This window comes from Eleutherodactylus coqui, chromosome 7, assembly GCF_035609145.1.
Source record: "Eleutherodactylus coqui strain aEleCoq1 chromosome 7, aEleCoq1.hap1, whole genome shotgun sequence".
Classification (NCBI taxonomy): Eukaryota; Metazoa; Chordata; class Amphibia; order Anura; family Eleutherodactylidae; genus Eleutherodactylus; species Eleutherodactylus coqui.
The window spans coordinates 165,719,875-165,733,552 of record NC_089843.1 but is presented as its reverse complement, the minus strand read 5'-3'; the positions used below and the strand labels follow the sequence as shown (position 1 = coordinate 165,733,552).

The following is a 13,678-nucleotide window of genomic DNA, read 5'->3' as shown; positions in this document are numbered from 1 at the left end:
GCATACAAGATGTTCATGTGTTTTGGATCTAGTGATATTTAGGCCGACTGTCCACAGGCGCTCTACATTTATTGCCACGAATCACGCTATGAACTATCACTGCGTTCCCCACGGCAGAATTATCGCCACGGGGAATACAATTCAAACTCGCCCGTGGACAGGCAGCCTAAATGCCTTTAACCTGAGCTCTACATATTCTGTTTATGGGCAGCAGGGGGCTTTTAAATGAAAACAGGAGTAGCTTTCCCCAACACCAGCAGGACATAACATGGCAATGGTCATGTGACTTACCCATGTGACCACTAGCCCTTGCCAAATGTACTACTGCATAGGCACTGAACAGTAGCTATAGGAGATTCTGCTTCCTAAATCTGTGCATGGGGTGGACACATTCAGTACTTGTAAGCCCTTGCTGTGTGTTACAATATAGTTGATGAACTTCTGTACAAGTTTTTCAACATACCCTACAGGCATTTCTGCCAACACTAAAGAAATATAGAAGATGTTTCACTTACTTTGGGAGGTTTGAAGGGGTAGTCTGTCGGAAAGTGGATCGTCAAGAAAAAAACACCGCCTTGATATGGACTGTCATTCTGTCAGAGAAATAGAAGTGCTTTGATAAAACTGGATGTGTTATGGTAGATATATGCAGTCTGACTGTAAGCAGGAATGAAAAACCAACCATCTGCCTAACCCAAATAAATTCCATGTACATGCAGACTGACTGTAGCATATCTGTCGTCACAACTCAAGGGGGCTGTAAGACACGTGCTGCGTTTACACAGCAGAATCTTAAGGAAAATGGGCTTTTTAGGCTCCATTCACAATGTGTATTTGTACTGTAGGCTCATATTGTTATGCCAGGACCCCCACGGTGTACAAAACTACATCCACAGACTTCAATTTGGCATATATTAAAAAGGTATCAACGAAATGTATTCAAGTTTTGTAGGTGATAAATGTGAGATCGGTGGGGGGCCGACTGCAGAGTTTCCCCTAAAAAAAAAAAAAAACAAAACGCTCCTTCCAGCCAACATTTACAACAGAGTTTGAAGAAAACACGAGTGGTGTTAGGCAGATGTGCTGCCGCTGCATTCATGCTGCAGGCACTATTCTAGAGTAAAATGCACCATAAAACGGCTGATAAATGTAGGCCATGGTTTCTTGCTGGCTTTTCGGCCACTGATGTTTATTTGGGAAACATAGCGAGCTCTGGGTGTGGCGCTCATTTCCATAGACCTCTCAGACCTTGAACACATCCAGAACAGTCTGATCACACATGGCCTAGTAACCAGCACCAAGATCCATGTGCGGATTTTACTGTAGAACAAATTCAGGCTTTGCAACAAACGAATTGTGCTGTGAAAATCCACAGCATGCGAGGTAATTGTAGCTGGCAGCAGGACTTTCCGCTGTGTGTGAACTCACCCTTACAAATATTTTTAAAACTCTACATAAAAAGGCACTCAAGTCAAGGAAAGGCCAGTTATTTTTGTTTTTAAAAGATGCATTTTAATCATTTAGCCCTCATGCCCACGGAGGGGTTGGATTTTCACAGCGGAATCAGACCGGACGCCCCCCAGAGACCCTATACTCCCGTCTGGATTCACAGCGAATGTCAGAAGGCGAGCCAGCGCAGTGCATGACGCGGAATCCTGCAATACTTCCACTGTGCAATGGAAGCCGTCCTTGCAATTTTCCGCACAAAGAACATGATGCGATTCTCCACCCGTGAGGAAGGGGAAAAAAAAAAAAAAAAAAGCCAATTTCTGCTGCGGAAATTGTGGTAGGTGTCTGACCGCAACTTCCACAGCAATAATCCGTCTGTGCATTCGGCCTTAGACAGCAGCATATATTGTGTCTTAAAGCCCAAGGCAATGCAAGAGTCATAACTCGTTGACAGCCATACAAGGCCTTGTTGCATTTAATGACACCACGCTGGGATACATGTGCTGTATTAACTTAAAAAAAAAAAAAAAAAAAAAACACATTTAGGGGAGGTTTTTTTTTTTTTTTTTTACAGAAAAGCCATCCAGAAATTCTGCCACTGTTAACACTAAACACGGCAGTTATCAGGAACAAGCAGCTCGTGATAACACGGAGTTTACTACTTTAGCACAATAAACATGTTTTTTTTAAACAGTTGAATCTGCATCATCGCATTTTAAGTCCCAACATCATTATTTTTCAGAGCTATGTGAGGTTGTTTTTTTTTTTGCAGGAAGAGTTGTGGTATTTGTGGCTTTTGAACAGTTTTTTTAATTACATTTTTGGGAGGTGAAGATAAAACACAAAAGTTTTTACGGCATTCACCATGAAAGATAAAAATTTCTCATTGTTTGGTTCCGTACGAATGTGTTAATACCCAGTAAATGTTGCTTTTTAAAGAGTTTGGGGGCATTTTAGCCATAAAAATAAGTTGTGTGGCAATTAAAAAAAGTTTCAGTAAACTTTATTGAACTTTGACACAAATTTTAAAATCAATTGCTGGGATAGTATAGTACATTATGTAGAGCATTCTACTAAGCCTATTACACTCTTGGAAGCAGGGCTTAATAGGCTGAGTTGCATGCTAACATTGGAATCACCCATCCAGCGGCTTGGCACTCACTTAAAGGGGTTGCCTCGCGCCGAAACAGGTTTTTTTTCCATAGGCCCCCCGTTCAGCGCAGGACAACCCCAATGGATGTGTTAAAAAAAACAACCCCACATATTACTTACCCGAATCCCCGCTCTGTGACGTCTTCCTTCTTCCTACTTCTTCCTTCACCAAGATGGCCGCCGGGATCTTCACCCACAATGCACCGCGGGTCCTTTCCCATGGTCCACCGTGGGCTCTGTGCGGTCCATTACCGATTCCAGTCTCCTGATTGGCTGGAATCGGCACACGTGATGGGGCGGAGCTACGATGACCAGCTCTCTGGCACGAGCGGCCCCATTCACCAGGAAAAAGACCGCACAGCGCAAGCGCGTCTAAAAATGCCAGAAGAAAGCGAAATTAGACGGATCCATGGCGACGGGGACGCTAGCAACGGAGCAGGTAAGTGAATAACTTCTGTATGGCTCATATTTAATGCACGATGTACATTACAAAGTGCATTAATATGGCCATACAGAAGTGTATAACCCCACTTGCTGCCGCGAGACAACCCCTTTAAGGCTGTCAAAGAGGCCTGTGTGACAGCGCCATGTATTCTGAGGTGAGGGGGGAATGATGTAGCTACTGAAATCAGATATGCAGACGATTCCTGGTCAAAATCTGCTGACAAGGTGCAAATGTTGCATTATCTGCATTCCTCTCTGCTGCCCATCTGATCCACCAGTTGGAGTCCCAGTTTTCGGTCATCCAAGATGGTTGCAGGAATTTTCTATCCAGGTAATGCTAACTGTGCCTGCTCTAACTAACCAGCACTAATCACATGAGCAAGTCTGCTAAATCAAAGTAGGCATAGTGCATTAGTAGTGTTAGACTATGGGGATTAGGAATAGTAAAGGCAGAGTCAGCCACCTTGGATGGCTGGTAGAGAACAAATGTAGGCAATATAACCACCAGCTTCGGGCTGCTTATTATGGCAGCCCTGAGGACCTTCAACAATGCCCCCGACTGCCATAATATGTAGGCGAGCCATTAGGGTGACTGAGGAAGCTCCCCGTCTGGACATTTAAATGCTGTTGACAGAATTGACAGCAGCATCTAAAACCGTTAACTGCTGCAGACGGAGTTACCTTTCATCACGGCCAACACCCGCCATGTATGGAGCAAGCGCAGCTTCCAGGTCTGCTCTGTACTAACCCTGCATTCATGTATATTGGATGATGCCAAAGGGTAAAATTGTGTTTTACCAAAGACATTAATCCCCATCCACCAGCGGGAGATGACCAACGGCATCCATCTCACTGTTCCATAGAGATGAATGGAGTGTTGGTTCAGCATGCAGTGTAGCTCCATTAATATGAGGCATTCAGAGGAAGCCATTCTCCAGATCGCAAGGATCCTCTGAACAGGGGATAAAATGTCTTAGGTGGCAAAACCCCTTTAACAAAATTAAACCACATTCAATTAGGTTAATTACTGGAAATATTTCTTTCCTTGACACAAATATAGTACAAGTGACCAGAAAATCTCACATGCAAAGAACTGAGCAGTTAATTACTTACAGGGCCCATAATTGTTGCTTGCCAATGAAACACTGGAAGAGAAAGAAAAAAGTTGTTTAAGCACCAGACACGACCACCGTGAGGGATATAGCTACATTCATTAGAGAAGCTCTGAACCGATGGAATTACATACAATCCATGCTGCTGGGAGAAATCCTAAGTCACAAATTTACTTGTCAAGGGAAATGGGGTAGATCCAAGGAGAATGAAGCAATGTTACCAATTCCCAGACCTTGAATTTTTTAGATTAACCCCTTAAGGACAACCCAGACAACCCTTTCACCCCCTACTTTGTTTTACCTCCCCCACCCACAAAAAAAAAAATCATAAGTTTTATTTATCCATTATCATAGCTGTCTGAGGGCTTTTTTTTGTGGGACAAGTTGTACAACTTGATATAAATTTGGTATCCAAGTAGTCTTAAACATAGAATAAAGTACTTTTTGCTGTATATTCTTTTACACAAAGATTTGAAATTTTTTGTTGCCATTTTTGATAGCAATAACTATTTTTCCCATCGACAATGTTGTGCGAGGGGCCATGTTTTTGCGGGGCATACTATAGTTTCTATTGGTACCATTTTGGAAGTACATGTGACTTTTTGATCTGTTACATTTATTCTGCGAGACGAGGTAACAAAAATAAAAGCGCAGTTCTAGAGGATTTTTCTGACAACATTCACTGTGCGGGGTAAACAACGTGTCACTTTGAAAGATCGGACTTTACGGACGCAGCGATACCAAATATAATAAAATATAAATAAAACCCAAGTATGGCAAAGGAGTTTTGGGTAGTGCAGGGCCCCTGAACATCAATCAGGGCATTTAAATGCTACCACCAATCTGCAGCGCTGATTTTTGGAGCTGTTTCAGGCGGGTTTTGGCTGTAAGAAACAGCCGACACCCGCATTATATGGACTTTTTTTTTGTAATAAAAACGAATATCCATCCCCTTGTGATGGTAAATGGATCACAGCACACGTAAACCCTGTATATCTCCAGGGAAGATATTCCACTCCAAGAGGTGCTCGCTCTCAAAAGTCCTGGATCCTGGACCGTATTCCAAATAGCAAAGAAGAGTAGATAAGAGCAGCACTCAGGGGTTAATTCCAGAGAAACTTTATTGCCCTAGGCCCTGGGCAATAAAGTTTCTCTGGAATTAACCCCTGAGTGCTGCTCTTATCTACTCTTCATCCCCTTGTGATGGATGCCATTTAAGGTGTCCATACGCATTAGATGATTTCATAGAGACCAGACGACTTATCTGGGCTGTTGAATTTGATACCCCTCAATACAAACCCCTGACCTCCATAAATGTGTGTCCTGTAGCGTTTAGGGGTTATGAAGCAAACAGTCAAGTTCTTTGTTTCTAAACTTGCCACACAGACTTTAGGTGGCCATTTAAACTAAACACATTTGACCAAACGTGAATTCTGAATGGGAAGACAGGAGCAAGCTGCTGCCAAACATCTCTGGTGGCCTCTTATCTCCGTAAAGAACAGAAGAACTGGACAAGTTCAAATTTAACAGCTCAGATTAGTCGCCTGGTCTCCCTGAAATCAACCGACACCAATCTAATGCGCAAGGACACCTTAAGGCTGATTTAGGCACAATTAGTTTTGCCTAAAAAAGCCATCTTTTGAGCAATAATCGTTGTGACCAACTGCACGGACAGCGCTGATCTTTCAGCATGCTTAACCAAAATTGCAGGATCAGTTATCAGGAATTTACAGGATACAGCTGATACTATTGTTTCAGCTGTATTCCGCTCCCTGATGACAGTCAAGGTATGAAGACAGGCGTCCAGCTGTGTTCCTCACACCCCGCTTGGAATGCTTAGCTGTATAACAGCCAGGCGCTCCAAGCAGAGAATAGCTGGATGCAGAAGACAAGCAGCCCCGCTCTTCTGCATTCCCCCCCTTAAAGCACAAGGTGATCACTGAACATTTGAGCGGTCACCTTGCGCTGTAAACAGCACACAACGATTATCGCTCAAAATATTTTTTGAGCAATAATCATTGTGTCTAAACCAGGCTTTAATTGGCATTCATCACAGGGGCATTTTTAATTTTTTTGGAATAAAAAGGGATTACTGTCTATATTGCATATGTAAATGCCACAAACTCCCCAGATGTGTGAGCTTCTGGGAGAGCAGTTGCTATCATGCCCAATGGCACACGGTATAAACCTTTGAGTTCCATCTATTTAAGCCCACTTCTGTCTGCATAATACAAAAACAAAGCGACAAATTATTAAATTGGAGCTCCATGCTCATTTTGGCAAGATTATGTAAAGCTCCTCCTAATACTTACTGTCATCTCCAACTGGACCTGCAGAACATTGTGCTGGAGGATCGCGGGCCAAGTCATTTAGTTCCTGTGAAGATAAAAATATGCCTGATGAGGTGAAGAGCCAAAAGTCTGCCTAAGCAGATTACACCGACAGATCTGTATGCAGCAAGTGACACTTATGTATTCTTTTATCTGTTATAGGGGTTCTAGAATTGAAGGGGGGGGGGGGGGGGGGGAAGCAAACCAAGAACGTCCAAAAGCAGGGTCAAAGGCCCATTGGTTTCTTGGCTGCAGCAAAGCTCCATTGAAGCCAACGAGGCTGAGCTGTAATAATCACACCTTAAGGGCGGCTTCAGACCGTATATCAGCCGGGTATTCACGCTGGCCTATATACGGCGTCTCTCTGCAGGGGGAGGAGGCTGGAAGAGGAGGTGGGGTGGGGCCGGGGCTAAGTTCCGGGAATTAGCTCTGCCCCCCCCATTGCAAATAGTGCAGAGGGGCGGAGAGGGGCAGGAGCTCAGAGCACTGCTCCCGGCTCTCCTAGCCTCCTCCCCCTGCAGAGAGGGACGCCATATATCAGCCGGCGTGAATACGGGACCGATATACGGTCTGAATAAGCCCTAATGCTAGTTCCACACAGGTGATGGCGATTTTGCTGCGAGAAAGTTGCAGCAAAGTTCGCATCTTTGTGCACACACTTTTTTTAAAGCCCCTCACATCGCTACCACTTGCGATAAAACAGCTTGTTTTTTTAATCGCCAAAGTTAATAGGCTTGATGATGGGGAAAGAAAAAAAAAAAAAAAACGCAAAGTAGGCTCCATAGGGAAATCGATTTAAAACAAACCAACTCGCATTGCAGAAAGAGCATGCCACAATGTCGCATTAGTGAAAACGTTGCTAATTAGAAGGAAACAGGTTCCATAAATCTGCTGCTTTTTACTCTCGCACTGCGCAGGGGGGGGGGGGGGGGGGGGGGGGGGAGCCCGCATGATTTTAATCGCCTGTGTGAAACCAGAAACTGACAGGCAGTATTCCATGCGAAAATTCCCTGCGGCCACTAATCCCGGAATGAGCCAGCCATGTGGACGAGATTACTCAAAAAACTCACACACGGGACGGCCAATCTGTCGCAGCAAAGCAGGTGCTGCGGCGCAGATTCCCCAGTCGCAGCAAGTCTTTTTTTCCCCGTTGTGGCCATGCTCCTCTCTATGGGAGTGCCGGCTGCAACGGAAAAGCATGCGGCAAAGCCGCTCCAAAACCCACGGCTAACTGCCGTGGGTTTTTAAGCTGCGCTTTCCCGGCGGAAATCGTGTTTTTCGCTGTGACAAAACCACGAGATTTCCTGCAGGATTCTGCCCTGTGTGAACCCAGCCTAAAAGAGTTGCCATTCGTTGCTGGCGATGACTGTCGTGCACCCGATTAACAGGGGTTCCAGGAGTCAGACACTTGCCAATCAGATAATTACCTTAAGGATAGTAGAGTGCCTGGGGAAGGATTGGGGTATGGCACGACCATATGAGATGGGGGTGGAGTACTAGAAGCCAAGGGGATAACAATTTGACTTCATTATTAAATTTAGCAAATGGCACCTTAAAAAGACAACTTCTTCCTCCGATAGCTGGGGGTGTACACAACTGTTGTGTGTAACGCAGCTAAGAGCACTTCCCACCTTTGTGGAGTCCTGAGGAAGAAGCTTGCCACAAAACATGCCATCGCTGGCTTTAACGAAGCAAAGCCTTTACCACTTTGTTAGGGGTCAAAAAGGGCATTATGAGACAGGAAAAAAAAAAAAGTGTCGTCACTGTTGCATCTTGCCAAGGTTTGTGGATAGCATTCTGGGGTGGCAACACTTCTGAATAAGTTAACCGTTACATTCAGTCCTGTTTCAAGTCCACATTGACTGTAGCCTGCCCCGCATGAAGCACTGCACCCTTTTACTACCCCAAGAGGCATTTTGCCCATTTCGCTCACTATGGGGAGAATGATCACTTGATATATCCTGAGAAATAAAATAAAAAATCCAGGAAATCCCCTTATAAGAGACACCATAGTATTACATTGAAATAACAGCACAACCATGCAATATATTGTTGCATTGAGTCCGAGTGTAGGGTTGGGGGTGGGGGTGTCACAGGGCCAAAATCCCATGGAATGACTGCATGGCAATACTGCAAGATTTCTGCAGGAGAAATGCAGCTGTAAAACCCTGCGACCTTTTGCTGCGGTTTGGGACTTCGGCGCCTGCATTCCGCTGCAGCAGTCTCACCTCAGAGGAAAGAGGCAGGCACGTCTTTAAATTCCGCGCGGCATGTCAATTTTAGCGCAGCATCTGGACAAGATTTGTGATTCTCGGCCACTTTGCTGGCTAATCCTGGGATAAAAAGCTGCGGGTGGAATTTCCGTGCAGAAAGTCTGCGGCAACTACGCCCCGTGTGAACCTAGCCAAAGAGTCGCTGCATATTGCTTTTATCCCCAATACTGACCCTTCACCAAGTGACAAGTAAAGGCTCTGAAAAGGTAAACTTTTCTTTAGCAGCCAACTGATGTCAGAGCCACCCGGCACCAAGCTTTTTTTTTTTTATTTAAGTAATCATTTATGTTTTCCTGTCACCAAATCACTGTTTACTCAGATTGTTCCATGTTCTGTACATTATGGAGGCAGCCATCCTCTTACATTACAGCAATCCCATGTCCATAGGAAGTTGCATGATTCACTGACTTGTATAGGAGATTATCCCAGACCTGCCATGACCCGTGCAGAGATCACTGTGCTGGGAGGAGGTGAGCTGTGACTTACTTATTGCCTGTATTTACATCAAACTTTAGAGTAGAGGTTTTGCAAGAAGTGGTAACACTGTTCACTTAGCCCTCCACCTGGAAGGGCTCACAATTTTTTAAGCAGCTACACTTTACAGTACACGTCAACAGGTGATGTATGCCAATATTAGTAGCCTATATACTTCAGAGGCTTCTGAGAGATACACATCGAGCAATCCTCGCCGTATACATGTCTGATCGAAAACTCAGGCCCTAACCCTACTGAGAAGTGCGCTGCAAAACGAGGGTTGCAGCCTATTTCGATGCTTCTTGGACAGTGTGAAAACAGCAGAGGCAATATTTTCTTTCCAGTTAATGACCGGGAAATACTCAACCAAAATGCTTAAAGGGGTATTCCCATTTCAGGAATTCTATTTCAAGGCGTTTTAAACCGTAACACAATGCACTCACCCATAAGATGTTCATTTCCAAAATGCTCCGTTCTCCAGATATTGCAGCTATTGATTCCTCCTCTGGTTGTTTACTGTTGCCAGGAAAACAGACCACCTCTTCTATGTAAAGATAGGAGGCGGCCAGCTCTTGTGGACTTTCATTTGATGGCCGGGATCTGAGGAGCGCATGCTGACTACCTTGCAGCCCGACCACCAACTACTGTTGTGCTCTGCCATTTCTTTCCAAAGAAATAGTGCTCAGTAGAGATGAGCGAGTATACTCGCTAAGGCACATTACTCGAGCAAGTAGTGCCTTAGCCGAGTATCTCCCCGCTCATCTCTAAAGATTCGGGGGCCGGCACCGGCGAGTTGCGGCGGGGAGTGTGGCGGAGAGAGATCTCCCCTCCGTTGCTTCCCGCTCTCCCCCCGAATCTTTAGAGACGAGCGGGGAGATACTCGGCTAAGGCACTACTCGCTCGAAGTAATGTGCCTTAGCGAGTATACTTGCTCATCTCTAGTGCTCAGTTTCCATGGCAACTAGACAAACAACTAGAGGGCAGGAGAATCAAAAGCTGCAATATCTGGAGAGCTGAGCATTTTGGAAATAAACATTTTGCAATTTAAATGCATTTACCTATAAGACACACTGAAATAGGATTCCCAAGTTAGGAACAGCCCTTTAACTACTTACCATTCCAAGACGTAGTTATGTCATGCAGCTTCGGGGTTTGTATGGAGAGGGAACAGGGCTCAATCCCACTCCATACAATGTTGTTGCGGGCTGACTGACAGCTGACACCTGCCCACAACAGCCACGATCAATGTTAACCCTTTAAATGCCACCGCCAATTCTGACAGCGATATTTAAATGCCCCAAAGTTGGGGGGGGGGGGGGGGCACAAACAACCGCAATGAGATCACAGGGTGCCATTCACTTGCCATGGCAGCTGGGAGGGGCCTTTTGACGGCTCCCAAGCTGCCTTGATATACTGCCTGTCAGTTTGTGGTATAATGTAATACTTCGGTATTACATCATACTACAGGAGTGATCAAACAATTGTAAGTTGGAGTTAAAAATAAATATATATATATTTTTTTTTAATTTAAAACCCTTTGCCCATATTTTTAAGGACCCCTGTCCAGGGCAGTTTATTCGCCGGCGGTAAACCACCGGCGAATCACGCGGGCCTACGCTTCCCATAACATTACTATGGAAAGCACCGGCACCTGTCTATGATCGGAGAACCATTGCGATTCTCCGCTCGTGGGGGGGCAATACGCAGCGTGCTGCGAATTGCCCCAATTCTCCACGGTCAGCCTATCTATTAGATTGGGGTGACCGGTGGAGAGTCGCTGGCGGCTCCTACTCCCAGGAAGCGGCCCCCGCATCGCCCGAGGACAGCTGGCCTGAGGAGGGAAGAAAAAAAAAAAAAAAAAGCAAACAAAAACATTTGGCACCACTGTGTCCATAAAAGTCTGCTCAAATGCAACACACATTCCGCAACGCAAACATTGTAAGAAAAAGACACGCCAGAATTGCACCTTTATTGGTTTCCCAGAAAAAAAATAAAAAATTATTGTATATACTTCAAAATAGTACCAGGATATCACCAAAAAAAAAAAACCAAACAATCACAACCATGTCAACAGAAAAAAAAAAATCCTGGCTGTCTGCAGATGGTAGCATAAAATATCTTTGGAGCAGTCCCGATTCATAACTCCAAGTTCAGTGCACCCAGTCAGTCAAATACCACTACTTTTTTTATGCCCATCTGGCTACTAAATGTCTGGACCTGTAGCCTTTATATAGGGTGTGTGAGATTGGCTGCAGTGGCGACACGCCTGTATACCCACATGACTGCTGCAGTCAATAAAAAGCTCCACAACAGAAAAAGTGACCAACAGCCTTTATAGATTTATTCCCAATTCGTACATTTATGCCATATCCCCATATGGCAATGAGATGCGAACAGCCCTGTAAGAGCAGCATGTAATAAGTCTAGGTCCAAAGGATTAGTTGGACAGATCTACTGTGCCATTTGTCTAATAATCCCTCACACAAGATACTCCAGGCTCCTGATGCACCACGGATCGTGCCGCTCCCCCCACCACTCATATCTATGGGATAGCAGCCACGATATACTAGCCTGGACACAGCGGCTGTGGCGGAAATACAACAGAGGGCCTGAGAATCTACACTGCGCTATTAAGCGCTGCGGAATAAGTTGGCGCTATACAAATAGAGTATTACACTCCTCATGGGGACAAACTGCTAAGTATTTCGCGCTACTTGTCCCGTTAGGCTTCAGTGTTTGTTTTTCCTCTAACTTGTAAAAATTTGGTGGGTTGGTGGTTTAAACCCACAGTCTAAGGCCTCATGCCCACAGCAAGGAGTGTCCTAGCTGGCAAGCTGACGCAGTGCAGCACATGATGCACCGACGCTGGGCTGTGACGTGGATTCCCGTAATACTTCTGCAGCGCTCACAGGGGAAGTATCGCGGGACGGATGGCGGCAGTTGACGGCAATGGAAGCTGTCTGTGCGATTTTCCGCACAAAGGAGAACATGATTCGGCCCAAGTTTGGATCTACCCCCTCAAGTATTTTCCCCATTGATCTCTCAGTATCAGTGCACACATTTTTTCGCAAGATCCACACACACCTGTGAAACCTGCAGCAATAAACGCCACCAAAATCTAAGACTCCCCTTACATTGCAATGACCAATACAGTGAGAATCTAGCGCTTCCTATGAATCTACAGCATACCGTCATTACTAGTTTCCGCTACAGATGTCTTCAGGCTGTGAGCGAACAGCATATGTTATACTGTCTTCACTTACATTGTGCTGTATACCTTGTTGCAGAGGGTCTGCACATTTCACAACTCTGCTGTGAGCTCACCCCGGATGTACGTTCACACGTTGCAGAAAAAAAACAAACTGTTTAGTGGCAAAATCCACAGCATTTCCGCACCAGAGTCAAAATCCACATGTTTGGTGCAGATTTTAATTTGAATATAGCAGTCTTCAGGCCTGCCGCTCCTCACCTCACAATCAGCAGCCCTCACCTGGCAACCACTGGTCAATCATGGAAGTGGGTGCATCACCTGACCGGCAGCTGCAGCACTTAGTCACCGCTGCAGGGTGAGGGCCGCTGCATGCACTGCAAGGAGACATGTGGAAATGCTGTGGATTTTGCAGCAGTTTTCAGCAATTCCGCTATGTGTCAACATACCGTAAGAGAAAGCCAACCAGGACATGCTGTGTTTTTGGGTCTGTGCCACTTCAAGCAGCTAAGGAAAAATACCACAGTATATCTGTCTGGCTGCAGATTTTCCTGCCAGCAGGTACCCCAAAAAATAAAAAGGGGGGTTTTGCACAGCAGTTTTTGGATCAAGGACCTCTTCTCCAACAAGTGCTTTGCTTTAGTTCATGGGGCACTGTATTTGCCCACAAACCTGTTGCTCCATGCTATGCATCCCAATGGGCTACTTTGGCACATGTTTGTATTGAGTGCGACAGTCCTGCCATTATGCCCTTGCACTTCAGTAGGCAGGGTGCATGGAGTATTGGCTTTCTGGACTGATGGAGGGGGGAGATAAGGGAAGGTGAAGGTGGTGAGTATAGGAGACTCCATGTAAACAAACCCTTACAAACACCTCTGCAGGCAGTAATAAGAGGTTTCTATCTTCTGGGAGTTACATTATGTCCGTGTGAAATTGCCATTTCTTGCCTTTATTACCAAATTAAAAATTTGGGTTTGAAGTGTTAAGGGAAGAAACAGAAACTAAAATGTATTTTCTGGTCCTGGAATGAATAGGAATAGTTCCAAAAACTGCGTGTGGTCTGACCGTAAACTATTGCAACACTGAAAGTTTTAGTTTTGAGCAACATAAAGAATAGTTCCCAACATGCCCTTCTGCGTCCAGCCAGGGGTGACAAGTCTGTAGTGTAACTGCACAATAGTCGTCTACCAGAAGCATATGAGAGCGAGGGGAGCACAGCGAACAGTCACTATGGTT

At 45.2% G+C, this 13,678-nt stretch overlaps 1 protein-coding gene across 2 annotated transcripts in view; it reads right to left on the bottom strand.

The window, feature by feature from the left end:
• Positions 1-13,678, bottom strand: part of UBE2D3 (ubiquitin conjugating enzyme E2 D3) — a 46,917-nt gene that overhangs the window by 17,325 nt on the left and 15,914 nt on the right. For both annotated transcript variants that reach the window (XM_066573958.1, XM_066573959.1), the window contains exons 2-4: positions 6,470-6,533; positions 4,159-4,190; positions 516-593 (exon numbers count right to left, since the gene is read on the bottom strand). In XM_066573958.1, coding sequence (XP_066430055.1) covers positions 516-593; positions 4,159-4,190; positions 6,470-6,533 — 174 coding nt within the window. The remainder of the gene's footprint in view (positions 1-515; positions 594-4,158; positions 4,191-6,469; positions 6,534-13,678) is intronic.